Source organism: Mastigoproctus giganteus, chromosome 7 (assembly GCF_048544385.1).
Source record: "Mastigoproctus giganteus isolate SK-2022 chromosome 7, ASM4854438v1, whole genome shotgun sequence".
Lineage (NCBI taxonomy): Eukaryota > Metazoa > Arthropoda > Arachnida > Uropygi > Thelyphonidae > Mastigoproctus > Mastigoproctus giganteus.
Genome location: NC_143581.1, coordinates 184,758,005 through 184,776,503, shown reverse-complemented (window position 1 = coordinate 184,776,503; position 18,499 = coordinate 184,758,005). Strand labels below are relative to the sequence as shown.

General features: G+C 36.1%; 1 protein-coding gene across 2 annotated transcripts in view; it reads left to right on the top strand.

Moving 5' to 3' along the window:
• The window catches only part of Rich (Guanine nucleotide exchange factor subunit Rich), a 579,939-nt gene extending 577,020 nt beyond the window's left edge, over window positions 1–2,919 (top strand). For both annotated transcript variants that reach the window (XM_090378010.1, XM_090378009.1), the window contains exon 33: window positions 2,070–2,919. In XM_090378010.1, the coding sequence (XP_090234136.1) occupies window positions 2,070–2,412 (343 nt within the window). In that variant the 3' untranslated portion in view covers window positions 2,413–2,919. The remainder of the gene's footprint in view (window positions 1–2,069) is intronic.
• Window positions 2,920–18,499: the final 15,580 nt, after the last annotated feature.

The following is an 18,499-nucleotide window of genomic DNA, read 5'->3' as shown; positions in this document are numbered from 1 at the left end:
GAAGTTGATAGCTTAAATAAATTCAAGGAGGAACTGGACAAACTTTTAGAGAGAATGGATGTGTGAAATTGTTTTTTTTTTTTGGCTGATTGTACATAAGCGTGCTTTCTTGCTTCACATGCCTCCATTACTACTACATTCCACCTTCCAATTTGAGAAACCTTGTTCTATTCAAGAAGTTGAAGCTGTACAAATAGCGTAAATTCCTGGAGTATCCTCCCCAAAGTCTTTAAATGCTAATCTCCAGGTAATTTTTCAGTAGAGAAAAAGAATCTTAATTAACTTTAATCCCTCTAAACTCAGTCCTGTCTTATTTTACACAAAAATGAGTGCTGCTCCTATGCTCATATTTGATGAAACTCAGATTTCTAAACAAGATCACACATCTCTAGTAGGCATTACCCTAACTTGTAATCTCATGGCATAAGCATATCACGAATCCTCTGCATCCAGAAAACTTGGTTTCCTTTTCTTGTTCTCATTACTTTTCTTCTAAACAACTATTCACTCTCAGTAAATCTCAAATCTGTCCTGCCGTGGAATATTGTTCTTACATCTGAAGTGATGCCCCTAAAACCTGTCAAGCTTCTAGACTCCATTCAAGAGGGCAGTCAGGTTAATTAATGTGACACATCCCTTACAAAATCTCTCTATTCTCTGTCTCATAGTTTCTGCTACATGCCTTCTCTGTAGATACTTCCATTGGCAGTGCTCATCTCAGTTCACATCTATAATTCTCCTGCTCTCTTCCAGACTGGTCCAAACACATGCCACAAGCAATTGACATCCATTCACTGTTCAACTCCAAACTCACAGAAAACTAACTTTTCTTCTTTTTCATTAATTTTATCCCGTCAAGTGGAACAACCTTTCTTCATGTGTATTTGCTGAAAATTACAATGTACAGAAATTCAAGCCTAATGTCTTCTGTGTTTTCAACCTACAATCCATACACAGTACTGAGTATACTATAGGTTCTCAAACTTTTCATGTTTGTGATTTTTATGTTTAAAAAAAAAAATCAAAAAAACTCTCTTATATAAATTTAAGATAGTTGAATAAATATCTGGATGAAAAACGATTTTTTTAAGGCTAATTTTAAATAAACCTGACTTCCTGCAATATGCCATGTCAGTATGTTTCTAAATAAGAAACCAGTTAAAAAAATTAGTAAAGGATAATAATACTAAATGCATAGAAATAACTAATTGAGATTTTATTAACACACTGAAAGATCTGACTATAAATCAGTATCACAAACCAAACATTTCAGCCACTGAAAAATGCTAGCTCTGCAAAGCCACTGAAATTTTTTTTAAAAAAAAATTACCTGAAAAAATGCAAGGATCATAAGAAATATGGCACTAATCATTCCAGTGATTATCTCCACCTCTATAGTTGTATAAAAATAGCCTGCCAGACCAAGTGGAATTTTACATGATTTGCATGACATCAGTCAGGTAATGAATTTTCAAATTCGAGAGGAAACTTTAATCACAGTAAGGGCATCCGTGTGACAGTTGTCTGTGTGATAATGATGAACTACACTTCCCAAATGTAGTTCATCATTCATATCACATCTGGATTACAATGCAGCTTGCCAAACAAAATTTTTTATTTCCTGCTAATAACACGTTCAGAATTTGTTTTGGTGTGATGTCCTTGGCCTGCAGAAAACAAAACACATTTCTCGCTTCAATTTTTCTACTCTCCAATCTTGTTACCCTTTTGGTTTGTATGTTGTGTGCACAAGCAGACTCTATACTCATACTCCAACAGCTGTCAATAAAATGCTTCCACACATGAGCATTTACTGTGTGCTATTCTTGTTTGTACCTTACTTTTGGAACATCTTTCATATATTGTTACAGGTTAGTAGCAGGTCATTTTTGTAAAATGGTATTTGTAATCAGCATTATTTATATGTATAACAAAAATTAAAATTTGAATTTAGGCAACTTTTATTCTTTTAGTGAAACATGAATTTGAACTTAACAGTTCAAATTCATGTTTCATTAACAGCATAATGAAATTTCACATTAATGATGTAATAAATATCTTTTCTTTAGCTTAGGTTATAAGCCATTTATGCTTGCAATACTGAGCCAGTCCAAAGTCCTATCAAAAATAAACAGTGCTTCTCCACAAATTTTAGAGTTGAATTGTCAGTCTTCTACAGAAACACTCTACGAGAATTGCCTTTGTGAACCTGAAGAGAGCATCCAAAGATTGCGATCTGTTCGTAATAGATGTGAAAATGAAAAACCATTTAAAGAAAAGTTATCAATACATTCTGTTGAAAAGGTTGTGTTTCAAGATGGAATATTGGAAGAAACAGGAGAAAAACTGGAAGGCAGTGCTGAATTTAAAGATGAGGAAAATACCAAAGGCTCAGAATGCATGTTATCATGAATTATGAAAAGTTATGATAACATTTTAAATGCTACAACTGTACTTTGATAAACAGAATGCTCATTTTTGCTAATTGCCTTCCATTTGTAAGTATCACACCTTTCAGCTGCTTACATTTTATCAGTCATTTTGTATTCTATATGAAGATGTTGTATATATTGTATACATACACATACACCACAGGCAGCTTTGTTGTATAGGATCAGGCAGTGGAATATTTATCTCCCCTCTAGCCAGGGTCCAATTACAAGTAAGGTTAATTTAGCTCAATTGGAGTTGTATAATTATCCTAAATAATACTGTTGTTAAGTTTTTTGTTAAAGAATTTGGGGAACTTTTAATAACTGCAGAGCTTGAAAATAACAGTTAACTGAACAACCTGTAGCTTTATTCGATTGCAAGATTTGATTTTAAAAAATATTTTATAATAATTTTTAATAGAGTGGGGGAGAGAGGTTACATTATATTGTAAGTATAATAAAAAATAGAGCTTATAAAAGCTATGATATGGATAATTTTTATAATAAATAAAAATTCAGAGTGCTGATTTTTAAATAGGTATAAAAATCAAGAACACTATTCTTCTTTTAAGTGAACATGCTTGACATGTATTTTTTTTTTTTTTAATCCTTTTTTATCATGCAGTAAATGAATTTATTGTTTAATTCTGCCAAAAACAAATTTTAGTTTATAATGCATTAATTGGTAATTTATTTTCCTGCTTTTGACATAAATTATTTATGTATGCTGTATAAAGATAAGAATGTATATTCTCTTTAAATGTAATCATGTTTTAATCATAGTCTTCATTCTTTAAGTTCTGCCCAAGTGAAATATAGTCATGATCTTAAACTGAACAAGAGTTTACCATTTACCTTTGTATTCAAAAGAAATGGACGTGTTACTCTCAAGCTCTGCATCTTTATTACGTACTTCATCATTCCCACATGTGAAAATACAATATATGCTTATAGACAGTTACTGTTGAAAGATCTGATGTAGTTTAAAAATCATGCAACAAATACCGAATATCAGTGCTGTTTATAACCATTGGGAGGAGTGTATGTAATGTTGTATAGTTAATTTAAAGGTTGTTTTATACATTGAATTTCATGTATGCCAAACTGTATTATACCTTAATACCTCCAATCATGCTAAAAATGAGTGTTCCTTAAAAAAAAAAATAACAACAATAATTTTTAATACAGTTTCCCTTATAAATAAATTATTTTCCCAAGAAATGTGTCCTTTTAATTTTAATTTCTCTCTCTCTCTCTCTCTCTCTCTCTCTCTCTCCCCCCCCCCACTTGTTATATGCATTTGCATCCCCAAATGATAATAAAATGCTAACATTACTACCCTTCTATGATAAACAGATTCTTGGGGAATGCCGTGATATGCATTACAGCAGATACAATATTAGTATATTGGATGCCACTTATTGTGTTAACTTTGAATGTAGTACTTTCTTTCACAGAGTAATGACACCAACAGCCATATGAACCGTACAAAGCAACAGCAGTAACTACTGTACACATGCAATGTGTCAGAGTTCAAAAACATATTAGGATGTTACATAATCATTTTTACTTCACATGCATAAACTGCAAAAGGTGATAACATAAACCAAAGCTCTGGTTACAATAAAGTTCTTTTTTTCATATATGATTTGAGACTTCATAAAGTGGCACCTCCGTGGGCAGGAGCAGCAGTGCGTAGCACTCACTTCTTGATTAGACCAGGGTTTGAGCCAGTGAACACCAAATACAGAGGATGCAGAAAGGTCAGGGAATGACCACCGCATATCCCCGGAGAAATATGGCCTTAGTTGCTAATGCTCCTAAAAACCAAATAACAACAACTTCATAAAAGTGGTAACATCATAAATGGTGTGCACTATAGTTTGTTTTCACAAAGCTGAAGTGCATGAAAAATCTCCATAACATATAAATTAGCTTTACATCAATGAATGCCACCCATGACAGTTGTATAAAAACATTCTACCCCATTTTTTTCAGATTAGCAGGGAATTAGTCATTTCATAACAGTTGTTGAACAAAGCCCCACCAAGATCCACAATTTGAACAGTTGGTAGAATGAAAGCATGCTAAAACATGATGACGTGTATTATCAGCAGATATAAATGATAAAAACAGCACGAGACAAAGATAAGAAGATAAGAATGTACCTCTGACTTTTCCAAGAGATGACAGCTATTTGACATTAATTGCTCATTGGAAACCATATGTGAAATGTGTAATATAAAGGAATTATGAATTTACTCGTTCTAACAAAACTACACTGCATTGAGATTTGAAATAAATTTTAGAGCCACTTAAAATATAATAAACCTTGCTGATACAGTATTTCTCCTTTTAAACTAGCTGCTTTCAAAGGTTTCTAGATTTGTAAAATAAAAACTATTTCCAAATTCACCAATCTTAAAACCATTTAATAGCCTGCACTCAACTTTGCACAGGCCTTAAGTCAGTGTGATGGACGACCCTTGGGTGGATGAGATTTATTTTGGAGTGGATTGCTGCTCACGTTGGGTGGCTACATGAGTTGATTAGAACTGCCTCCCCTCTTTCTGAAGGGAAAAAAAAAAAATTAGGATGTTTTTCTTTTGAAGTGCATCTGTAATTAGTACTATTTTGAAAATTTTCTCCTATTTTCAATCAGTTGATTGAATAGATAATTGTCTTATAGGCCATATATTAATATTTTATTGTTTTTGAATTTGCAACAGGTTCTCTTGAAATTTATCTAAGGAACTACTAGTTAATTTCTCTAAATTCATTGCCAGTGCATATTAACCCAGCAGTGGTAGCCTTGCACCTAACAGATAATACTTCTCCAAAATAACACTCATGCATTAATGGTTAATTAAAATTCTAATTTTTTTCTTTCTTTCTTTTTTTTTTTTTTTTTTTTTTTTTTTGAAAAACTGGTGCCCCAAGTATATCAGAGCACTGGTTTTTCAGGTTCTCTGCTATGCTCTTTGCAACTCCAATTAGTTCCAATTCTAACAGAGAAACAAGATAGCTCAAAAAGAAACAGACTGAAAATGAAAAAAGTGAAATGGTGTATGGATGAATTCATGCCTGAAATATATTAATATGACTTTATAGTGATTCAGGAATTAGAGAAACAGTATTTCATATGATGTTAGTAATCTGAAAGGAGTATACTTCTTTTTGGAAATGTTTACAGAAGAGGTTGCACAATTAGTTTTAGAAGAGAAACACTTGTGCCATTAGTGTAATTGAAAATTTGAATGTAAAAGAAATACTTCATTCAGAAATTTATTGTAAATATGTTTTATTACTTTATTTAAGCTGTGTAATAAGAAAATGTCTCTAAAAAAAGTACTGCTCAAATAATTGACTTTTGAAATTCTCAGCTTTCTCTGAGATTATGACAAAAGATAAGTGTCTTCTCTTTGCTAAGAATGCTAAATTTCAGTCATAAAGAGACATGGGAGAAAGGTGATATGCACAGGCTTAGGTGATTATATGCACCTAAGCATAGGTGCATATAATCACCTATGCTAAGGCACCATGAGAAAAGGATGCTTATACAAGATATGTCTATTAAATAATGAGACTGTGTATAGTGGCTGTGTGCACACCAACTGTGAAACAAAAGCATAGCAGTTAACTTTGAACCTATCATTAGTTATTTGCCAAGTCATGTTCCAACACAGTCTTTTGCTTTGCAGTGAGACAGGTTTTCATTACATCATGTTTTTGCAGTTTGCTGGAAAAGTGACAGATAATAGAATTTAAAAATGAATTAGCCTCAGATTTTTAAAAAAAACTATAGAAAACACCAACTGAAAGTTATGAGTTGTTGCATAAATTTTATGGGGAAGATACTGTCAAGAGCTCACATGTTTGAATGTCATGAAAGATTTTTAGAAGGAACAGAGAATGTGGAAGATGATGAACATCCAGGCTGTCTGATATCGGTGAAAACTGTTCAATTGTGGACCAGATAAGGACATTGATTAGAAATGTTTGTTGTTTAAGCATTAGAATGGTTGCATCAGACCTCAATATGGACAAAGACACAGTCAGACAAATTTTAACTGAATATTTAGGGCATGAGAAAAGGTGTGTGTGCCAATACAGTGCCAAATATTTTGAATGAAGATCAAAGAACAAGAAGACACCAATTTTGTGAAGACATTTTGAAAAAAAAAAAAAAAAAGACTTTCAATGAAGTGGAAGACAAAACAATCCCCAGACCAAAAAAAAGCAAGAATGTCAAAATCAGAAATGAGAAGAATACTTCTTGTTTTCTTCGACATTAAAGAAATTACAGTCACTTCCCGGCTTACATAATACTCTACTTATGGAAATTTGACTTTACGTAAGTTTTTGCCAGCTGGTGCAAACTTAAAAAAATTGTGGAAACGTATTTTGCATCCCATAAGAATAAATGAAATATTGTGAATAATGAGGTATCTTGAAAATATCAATGTGAACCCAATAACACGTTGGGGCTTTTTTTTTTTTTTTTTCGTTCCAAGGTCTTGGAAGTTGAAATTTTCGTTATATAACTAAGCTTTTTATCTCTCTAAAAGGTCATTTTTATAGTGTAAATTACACTACACTTTCATTGTTATCATATATTTTGTTAATAAGAATCAATTTTGAATGCCTTTGTGATATTTTTCTAAAACACCTTTCTCGAGGTCACTACCATAAAACAATAAAAACAGTTTTTGCACTTTCCGGTTTATTGGGCTTTTCTGTTAGCGCAATCTATTATAAATGGGTAGTAAACTATCTTATTGCATTTGCAATAATACTGATAACTGGAATTCTGTGGGTTTTTATGTTACGGTATTATGGTGAAATGAGTTCCCTTCACCGAAATCTTCAATCATATAAAACACATAAATAAATTTTCAGAATCTTCTCTTCATTCCTATTTACTTATTACAATGGTGAAGGGAAAGGGACCAATGGAAAGTGCAAGTGCTAGGAAACGAAACAAAACTGATTTAGAAATGAAGGTTAATTAAGAATTATGAAGCAGGACAAAGTTTGTCATCTATCAACAGTAAATATTATTTTAAGGGATAGTGCTCATATAAAAGAATGTGTTAAAGGATCAGTGATCACAAAACAGCATTCAGGTGCTTTATCAAAGATGGAAAAGCAGATTCAGAAGTGAGTGCCCCTAACGGCCATTCAAGCAAAAGCAAGAAGTATTTATGAAGATATTAAGGATAAGTATGGTGAACCTCAAGCCAAGTTCGTGGAAAGTAACGGGTGGTTTAATAGATTCAAGCATCACGCTGGTTTTCAAAAACATTAAAGTAAGCGGTGAAGTCACTGGTGCCGATTCTGCAGCTGCAGAGAAATTTTGTCATATGTTGGAAAAAATCCCTTCTAAATCTCCACAGCCCTCAACTTCCACAGCAGTTTGCTTATCAGGTGGAGAGTTAATTCTGGCAACGATACTCAAAAGGTAAAACTTTCTGATGTTATTATGCCTGTCTTCTCTCTCTTTTTTGTAATTTTGTACATTTTTGTAATTTTTTCTGCACATGAGAAAAAAAATTGAATAAATAATTCTATTTACATATTCATTGAACATTTCTTTCTTGCTTCAATCAAATTTGCGAGTACTGCAGAACGCAATCCTTACATAAGTCGGGGAGTGGCTGTATTACCAAAGAATTAAAAGCCTTACAGAAAAGGACTTCCAGAAATGTTTCTGTGCTTGGAAGAAATGTATGGAACAGTGCATGCAAGTCCAAGGGAATTTTTTGAAGGGAATAATATGTAAGGTACAAAATATTTCATTATATTTATTTTATTGCAACAGTCTTTTTATTTAATAACTACACCTCGTATGCACAGCCATCTGCTAAATATTGAATATCTGTAAACTTTTGAAACTTGTGTATTGATGAGAGCCTGCTTCTTTCTAAGGGTGACTTGGCATAAAACAATTTTTTAGTGAAAACAATTACATTATTGGATACATCATTAATGTAATTCTTTTTACTAGATACACAACTGAGGTGCCAGTAAATGCAAATTTAGGCATAAATAGGATTACTCTTTTGCACTTAATTCAGCCATCCTAGGTAAAGATCATACTCTATAAAAATAACTGTTTTATATAAGCTCTATTGAACTGCATGGAAATAAAACAAAACTAATTCCTGTGGTGCTATTCATTAAAAAAGAAAGGGAATGCCACTTTTCAATTTGAGAGAAAAATTACCGAAAGGTGCAACAGAATTGTTCTGTACAGACAGAAGGGAAGTTAGAATGCTGACACCACTTCAGTTGACTAGTAAAATCAACAAGAAAACAAAATTAAAAATAAAGCCAGAATGTGTAAATAGGCATAATAAAGACAAGAGTTCAGTGAACAGATCTAATATGATGCTGAGTTTAGTAGGGAATGTATGCAAAATGGTAAATTTAGTGGTACAAAAAATACTTTGAAATATGGTACTTTTTAGAAAATTACCATACTTTCAGAAAGGAAAGAAGTAGCTGAATAAAATCAAGTGAAACCCCTCTTAGATTTGACTCCATGCTATTTTCCTACTGCTTGGGCCATTAATCAAAGTTTCCAATGCGTAAACCTGGCTTTAACTGAAAGGAGAATGAGCTCCATGAGCAGAATAAAACTGTTGATATTCTATTTGAGTGAGCTGCACTGGTAGGTAAAATTCAGTTTCTTTTGGTAATTTGCATATTAATAGAAATTAATGAGAGACTTTTAAAAAAATAATAAAATGAAAGATTTATCAAATAATTTACCAACTAATAAAATTAAGCAAAAACTGATTGATTGTCATTTAACTGTGATTTAATGCACAGATGGGTGTAACCAAGAAAGAAAAGAATGATGATATTCAGCTTGGCACCCAGGATCCTGAGCTGGATGTCACCATTCTTCTCTTTCTTGGTGATTCCCTTCTACTTCGCTCTCTCTGGGTAACTTGGAATTTTTTTTGGCTGGTGCAGCGTAAGCCTCAGGCTTCCTTACACTTTGTGGCTAGTAATAATAATAATAATAACAACAACAACGAAAGTGATGTTACAATGAGCATGTAGCAGGAAACAAAGTTGCAGAAGCATGTTGTTGCATCACATTTTTTGATTTTAATGTTTTAAGTAGTTAATTTGTAGTACAGTGATGTTTATTCTTCATTTGACTCTTACTAAATCCAAAACTCCTAACAGCATAAGTGTGTGCTGAGGAGTTGAAAATTAGAATTAATGCAATGTTGAAATTAAATATAACCTCTTAATGGAGAGAAGTGCTGATTTCCTTTCAAGATTATGTTGTTCAGTTTCATCTTCTCTCTAAGGCAGTTCATAAAATTTCTATCACACTGGCTCAATTAACATAGTTATTATATACTACCACTGGAGTTTTTTCATCTAGGTTTAAAAGTTTTTTTTCATGAGATATGCATCAGATAAGCATGTATGTAATAATGAGAGGAACTGCAATATGTATATGAAGGACAGATATTACAGAAGGGGGAAGAAGGATTACACTTTTAAGTGACAAGCATACAGATCGAAGATAAGTATATCCAGTGAATAACTGTAGGCAGTCTGTCATAATATAACCACTGGGAAAAATGAAAGTAAGAAAATATTATAGATCAGATGACTGATAAGCATAATAAACATATCTTTACAAACAAATAGAATGGGTCAGCAAATTGGAATATTTCTTTATGTGGAATTTAATTTTCCCGACCTTGAGTGTGATTTGTTGGATGGCCACTCACCTAGTAGCTGGTCATTTCTATACATAATGGATGACTGCTTTCTATATCAGAGATGCCACAAGTGGTGGGGGGAACAATCTGGTTATCAGTAAGGATTCCTCAGCTCTTAAGACTCTTCAAATAAAAGAACCACTGGCAAGCAGTGATCGTGGTGTTAATGAAGGAGTTATTTAAAGAAATAACTATTGTCAGAAAATAGGTGCAGGGTTTTTGTTTTCATGTTGGGAATAGTCTTCTTAAACATCTAAGTTCTTGTCAGTGTGATTAAGTGGTAATTTTAATTAGCTCAAATGCCAAGGAAGTTATTCTGCAGGCTACTAACATTTTTATACCAATAAAAAAGGTATTGTTCAAAATACAGAAAACAAAATTTATGTCAAAAGAATATTGACCTTAGAGGGAGAGAAACGAGTTATTTAAGCTGTCAAAGGACCCTTGATTAATACAGTAAATATAAGTTATCTGTAACGAAGTTGATGTAAGCTAAGGTAAATTATGAGATCTTCATATACAGGGTGTTTCAGTTAAACGTTTCAGAACTTCTAAGAGGGTTAGGGTACATCCTGACAACTCGAAATCATATAGCAATGTGGGGTCGGAAATGCTTTCCTGAAGCGGTGTTGTACACAGAAGTCGCGTGCAGCACAGATTCGATTTTCGGTCAATGTATGGGCCGGTATTATGGGAGATCACCTCATCGGACCTTACCTGTTACCGTGTCGTCTAACCGGACCTATCTACTTGATCTTTCTGCAGCAAGTATTGCCACAACTTTTGAGAGATGAACAGATTTCTGCATCGACGCAACAGACAATGTGGTTCCAACACGATGGAGCCCCTGCCCATTATAGCGGAGATGTTCGTAACTACCTGGATGTCACATTTGGTCAACAGTGGATCGGACGTGGTGGTCCCGTGCGTTGGCCTGCTCGGTCACCCGACCTATCATGTCTTGATTTTTATTTCTGGGGTCATATGAAATCGCTAGTTTATGACACCCCTGTTGACAATGCTGAGGAGCTGGTTGCAAGAATCGCAGTAGCTGCCGAAGAAATTCGAAATTCGCCTGGAGTATTCCAGAATGTTCGGATGTCCATGCGTCGGAGATGTGAGGCGTGCATTGTAGCCCGTGGAAGAAACTTCGAACACTTACTTTAATCCATGTACCTTTTGCTTCTTTTCATGTATTATTAAAACGATTTCTCACTTACGGTCTCTTTTCTTTATGGTGCTTCTGTGTACAACACCGCTTCAGGAAAGCATTTCCGACCCCACATTGCTATATGATTTCGAGTTGTCAAGATGTACCCTACCCCTCTTAGAAGTTCTGAAACGTTTAACTGAAACACCCTGTATAAGAGTGTAATGAACAATAGCAGGAAATTATTTGCTTATTAGCAGAAATAAAAAAAGTAATCAACCATATCAGTCCACGATATCTATGGTAACAGATTTTAAGATTCTGAATTAGTTATGGATAAATTTTGTGAATATTTATTCAACACACATTCAAACATAAGGTTTTTAAACTTGAAGATACCAGTAATAATATTAATACTAATTTAGAGTTGAATAATTTTATAACTTAAGAGGGAATAGAATTGAAGTTATTCTGATTAAAAGTGAACAAAGTGTTAGGAGATGATGGAATCTGTCTAATTATATTAAAAGCAGTTGCAAAAGATTTGAACAAAATTTGAGCTGTACTAATGAGAACATACTTGACTTTAAAAAAAAAAAGTCCCTATCTATTGGAGATGTGCATATACCTCTCTCTAATTCACAGAGGTAATTCAAAGGATAAAGTGAGTAATTACAGACCTGTAAGCTTTTCATTGCCGAGGGGGGGAATATGGAATCCTTAACTGAGGATTTAATACAAGAACATCTAGACAGGAAAGAGGAATTACAGCACACTTGTGTTAAGGGGAAATCATATTGGACTAATGTAATTAGTTACTATAAGGTTGTCACTAAAGAATTGAATGCATAGAATAACTTTGACATCATTTACTTAGATTTCAATAAAGATACAGTCCCACATGAACAATTATGTTCTAAATGGTCAGGGCCAAAAAGTAGTTATAAATTGGTACTGCATTAAGTCAGATCCCCAAGAAATGGCCAGAAATTCTGGAAACCGACACATCACCAGACAGTAATGGAGGTGTCAGAGCTTATCTTGACACTATCCGAATTCTCTGTCGCAGAGAATGTAAAAATCTCAAAGGAGGCTGTTATCAAAATCACTCATACCTGGGGTTTTGTTAGCAAAGACACTATACCGAGTCATCATTGAGAATGAGTAGGTGAAGGCCCAAAACCAGGTATATAGCAAAACGTTAGGAACTGCTCCCCACCTTAATGGAGTTCCTAATAACAGTGACACGACCAAAGCGTCTGATGGAGATGTATTCTAATCCACCATCACTAAAGCTTATCGCATGCTTCAACTCTGAAACAGTCCACTTCTTCCCCTTCCCAGGCATGTTGTTATTAACAAAGATCACACTGGGCACCAGTGAAGAAGTAAAATATGAAGTCACCAAACCCTGAAACCATGGTTAACCAACAGTAAAGTAAAAGCAATAAGAACAATCCAATAAAAGAGCATTGTTGTGGAAGCTGCAGCTAGGGAGGATGTCAAACAAATCAGAGTTGCAAGGATGTGGTGAATCTGTGTCTTAGAGCAGAAATTCCAAGGCAGCATAGCACCAGCCTCCTGATCTTTGACATGGAGATAAGCAGATGCAACCTACAAGATTACCTTGAAGAAGTCAACGAGCAGGTCAGGGTGCTGTTTGTAACAAAGTCTAGAACTGCAGGCACCCTTAATTGGGTTGCTGAAGTCAATCCGACCACAAAGAAGATATGTCATATTCACGGTATTTGTATGTTGGGAGACACACAGATTCAGGGGCTTTATTCCCATGACCAAGTGCTACAATTGCCTTGGTTATGTTCACACAGCTGCTAGGTGCATTCACAAACAACCAGTCTGCAGGCACTATGGGAAGGAGGGGCACTTACACAAAGAGTGCCAAAATAAGTCCCTTCCTGCTAAATGTGTGAACTGTAAATTTATCAACAGACAGTGATCACTCATTTAGGGATGATACTTGTCTGGCCTAAAGCAGAGCAGTAGAGAATCCCAGGCAATCAACCAACTATTGATAATAGTTTACCAGAAACCCATACAGACTAAATACTTCTCAAGTAAGTGCCCAAAAAGCTGTTTCAGTTGCCAACTAACTTACACCATATTATGGAAGACAGAAATTTAGACATACTCCTGCTTCAAGAACCATACTGTACTCAGGGCTGTGTCACAGGAGCTGTCATGAATACAGGAAAATTCAGTCATTAGCAGGTAACTGTTTGTAAGCTACAGTGGTTAGGAATCAAGACTTCTCACAAGGATCCAGTCCTTGTGATGATTAAGTCACAAGGGTACATTACACCTTACAGTTGCCACCATAGGTCACTTTGGAAAAATTGTATATTTAACAGCTTGCTTCCAATACTCACTGGACATTAGGCCACACATGACTGAGACCATACCCTAGATCTGGTGGGCATCTATAGCCTCATCTTAGCTTTAAATGCCAAAACTACCCTCTAGCACAGCATCTCCACCGATACCAGAGGTACCATGGTAGAGAATTTCCTCACTGCCCCTAATCCACCATTCCTAAACTTAATCTAAACAGACCTAATCAAACAACAACATTCTGTTCCACCATAGGACAATCTAATATCAACATAACAGCAGTGTCTCCAGCCAAGACTGCCAATTTCAAACTGGACTGTCAATGAGTGTCTCATTGCTAGTGACCACAGGGTTATCTCATTTAATATTTCTAGTTAGCAGCCATTTTATCTCTCTTACAATGACACTATACGCTTTGCCAATAACACCACCAAATGGGAAACCTTTGACACAATGATAAAGCAACTTCTTGACCACTGCCAGCCGGATTACTCACACATCATCCACCTGCTTCAGAAGGACTTTCAGGCAGCCATGTTAAAGAGGAAATCCAGAGTGTCCTGTGGTGGATGCTAGAATTCACCTCACTCAAGAAACAACTGAAATTCTCCAGAAAGCAATTTCAAAGGGCCTGTAGGGCATGCAGATTACTGCTCTCTGCAAAGAATTTAAATCCTTTGCAGGGCATATGTAAATACAAGCTATCATGAGAAGCAAAAAGTTTGGCAACAAAGATCTTTGGGTCTTATACACAAAATCATCAGAAATAAGCTTATTACACCAGATATCAATTCATTAGATGAAGTTTCTTTGGAAACCACAAAATGCTCTGACACTACAGAGAAGATCATTAGCCAACTTGTAAACTTAACAATGACCCACAACAGGATATACTAATAGCAAACATGGGTGGATTAAATCCTGTTCCAGGTTCTACCTGCTGCAGTCACTGAAGAAGTAATTGATGAATTTGTTCCTTTTGAACTTAGAATATAATAAATAAATAGACCTAAAAACATTGTAAACCTAAAAAAAGGTTGAATATTTATTAGTTACAAACTATTATAATGTACAGGGTTGTTAAAATTAAAGTATCCCTATGTAGAGGGCTCTGGAGCGAGTTCTAAGGCTCGTACTGAAAAGAAATTTGGACAACAGGTACAATAAACAATGCGTTCACCATTTATTGGTAAAAAAAAATTAGTTACAAAATTTGTCACTATATGGTGCTGTGGCAATACAAATCACTTGAACAGTGCTATAATTGTTCAATGTGTCCTCCATTTTGGTCAATAACAGTTTCCATTCGAAGAACAGCATTTTCTACAGCAGAACGTAACATGTCAGCTGGAATAGCCAGCACATGACGTCTAATACCCTCCTTCAGATCTGCCAGAGTTTGACATTATTTCCGATACACCTGGTTCTTCAAAAAACCCCACAACCAGAAGTTCCATAAGGTGAGGTTCGGTGATCAGGGTGGCCAAGATGTCTGGAAATGGCTGATGACCCGTTCGTCTTGTGTTGCCTTGACAATCTTTGGACACAATGGTGGATGTGGGGTGGTGCACCATCTTGAATGAATATGGTATCCTGAAGGCACCCATGTTGTTGCAGCTCTGGTATTGCAAAATTTGCTATTTCATAATATTGCTGTCCAGTGACGGAGCAGGTGCGGAGTCCAGTCAATGTTACCTGTTCAAAAAAATATGGCCATAAATCCACACCTCACTGTCACTTTTGGAAAATGCAACAGGACCTCTTGGATAACTCGAGGGTTTTCTGTTGCCCAAATGCGACAGTTGTGTGTATCCACTTGCCCATTTAAGCAGAAGTGGGCTTCATCACTCCAAAGAATGTTCCATGGCCAAGTGATATCCACTGTCATTCACGCCAGAAACTGAAGTGCGTATGTGAAAGGAATATCTGCATCACCATGCTTTAGCTGCTGTAGCATGTGCATCTTGTAAGGATAGTACCGCAACACCTGGCGCATTACTAGCCTTACAGTGAAATATGGTCCACTTCACGAGAAACAGCTGGCACACTTGCGCTACCACATGGAGATTGACTTGATAAATCCACAACAGCCATAGCCACATCTTCAACACAAGAGGAGTCCACTCGTTTTCAACCTCTACCTGGTTGAACACCAAGATGTCCTGTCGCTTCAAATTCTGCAATCATTCTGGCATCAGAAGCCTTGTGTGCTTCTGATGCCAGAATTCTCTGATAGTTGCAGCTGCATTGTTGCTGTTCTGATAGTACAGCTTCACTAATAGCACCTTTTCCTGCAATGTTGTTGGCATTGCTGCTATAGTGCAAGCAAACATCTACTGTATGATTTTTAAGAGATTGCTTTCCTTTTATACAGTACAGTAGAGCTCAGTAGTGGCACTGTGACAATAACTTACGTTATTTGCATAATCTTAACTAAGATAGTTACACACCACACAGTGACAAATTTTGTAACTAATTTTTTTTTCCAATAAATAGCGAGCACATTCTTTATTGTACCTGTTGTCCAAATTTCTCTTCAGTACGAGCCTTAGAACTCGCTCCAGAGCCCCCTATATAGAGATACTTTAATTTTAACAACCGTGTATTTTAATGTATAGTATGTGTTTTTTAAATAAATTATTATATAAATTTATTTATAATAAAATATTTTATTTTTTTATGGGGGGGCCAAAATATGGTTGGCTCCCTTCTTGTTTTAGGCTACGCATGCCTATGCAACTCATACTCCAACTAGTCAGGAAAATGTTTCCTTGGCCCAGGAGGTGGGTGATGCCATTCATAATATCAAACCTGACAAGGCTACTGGCCTCATTCTCATTGAAGGGTGGATGTTGAAAAGAGCTTGGAACATTGCACCCGACTTTCTCTGCATCTCCTTCAACTCCTGCCTTCTTGAAGGTTCTTTCCTGACCAGTTGGAAACATGTTAAAGTTGAGGTTAAGCCCCAAGGATCCCTCTGCTATCCCAGGTTCAACTCCAACATACATCCCATTGTGCTTCTCCCTATCCTAGGGAAAATCTTGGAGAGACTGCTTAGGATGCTGACTTGCTACAGAACCAAAGAACTCCAGGCAAAAAACCAATATGGCTTCACTAGGGGATTTCCACCATTGATGCTACCTCCAATTTGCCAAGATCAAGGAAGAATCAAGAGCCAAATATATTTTACCTATTGCAAATTTCAAGATTGTGTCTGGTGGCTTAGCAATATCATGTGTGTCAAACTGGCCAAACCCTCAACAGCAAATCTATCAATGCCTTACAGATTACTTCAAAAACAGAAAGTTATCCATTAAACCTCCATACCACCAGGAAACCAAAGCAACATCCAGAGGCTGCCCCCCCCCCCCCCCCAGGGCTCTATCCTAGGCCTGGTTGTTTGGAATATGGCACTGGATAAATGGTTAGCCACTTCATTCCAGTACACTGACAACTTAGTCCTATTGGTCAGTGGTCCTGCCTGGAGGGGCAAGCCAACACTGCCCTCTCAGCCCATTAAGGAATGGGCAATCTACCCAAGCTTCCTGTATCTGAAAATAAGACAAAAATGCTTCTTATAAAAGATAACCTAACTATTCACAGATGCCCAGTTATCAAGCTTAACTGACAGTCTCTAAAGTGTCATCAGTTTATAAAATACCTTGGCATTATCACTGATCACAAATGGAGCTTTATCCTACATCTAGGAGAAGATTAAAGGATATGCAGCATTACTACTTGGGTTACCAAAACAGACTGGGGTCTCAAGGGAAGAGCTCTGTGGCTCATGTATCAAGCTGTATTCTTCCCTATCATCTCTTATGGGACCCCAGTCTGGTTTTGCAGCGTAGATAAAGTCACAACTGTAGACAAATTTAGTCAGACCCAGAGACTTTCTCCTTAGAATGACTAGTGCCTGCATACAACCACCACAGCCCTACAAGTTATCACTGGTATACTCCTAGACTTATATTTGTCTTCCTTGGACTGACACACAGCTTACATCAACATCAGCCAGTGGAATTTATAGAACTTTCTATCGGGACCGATCAGGAAACCAAGACAAAAAAGAAGAAGCTATGGGCCAAAGTATATAAACTTTGGCAAACTCTTAGTAATAAGGGGGAGATCACCCAAAACTTCATTCCTGAGATAAGCTTCCTCACTCCCAGCACCCTGACCTGGCCAACCCTTAACTTGGACACTTGCTACATTATAACTGGCCATGGTTCAATTAGGGCCAAGTTAAAGTATCTGAGACTTGACGATAAGTGTTTTTGTGCAAATCAGAGGATTAGATTCATTGTCATGCAACCCTGTAACATTTATCTTGATCTCAGAAACCTTGGCCCGAAACCGCGTTATAAATTACTGGAATAAGTTGCCTACATGAGTGGTAGTGGCTGACAGTTTGGGGAAATTCAAAGGTCAACTGCATAGGATTATAGGTTCAATTTCCTTTTCTTTTATTAATTATTAGTTTGTTTGTTTTTTTTTTTTTTTGGCTGGTGCAGCATAAGCCATAGGCTTTCTTGCACCACGAGGCCATTACTAATACTAATCTTCCTGGGAAACCCAGTGTGGGAAAGATTAGTAGACAGTAGGTCTTCAACCTAGCCCTTGCTAACACCTTTCTGAGGTAGAATTGTGGAGGTGACCTGGCAAATCCCTCCCCATTTTAAGCAGTGTAGCTGCCCTGCTGTTTTCCCCACTTTTAACTATCAGCCCATCCAATTTTCTCTCCCCCCCATTTATTTTTCTTTTCCTAGGCTCTCTCCCTCCTTGCTATGCTGGAGCGGAGGCTCAGTCAGACATCC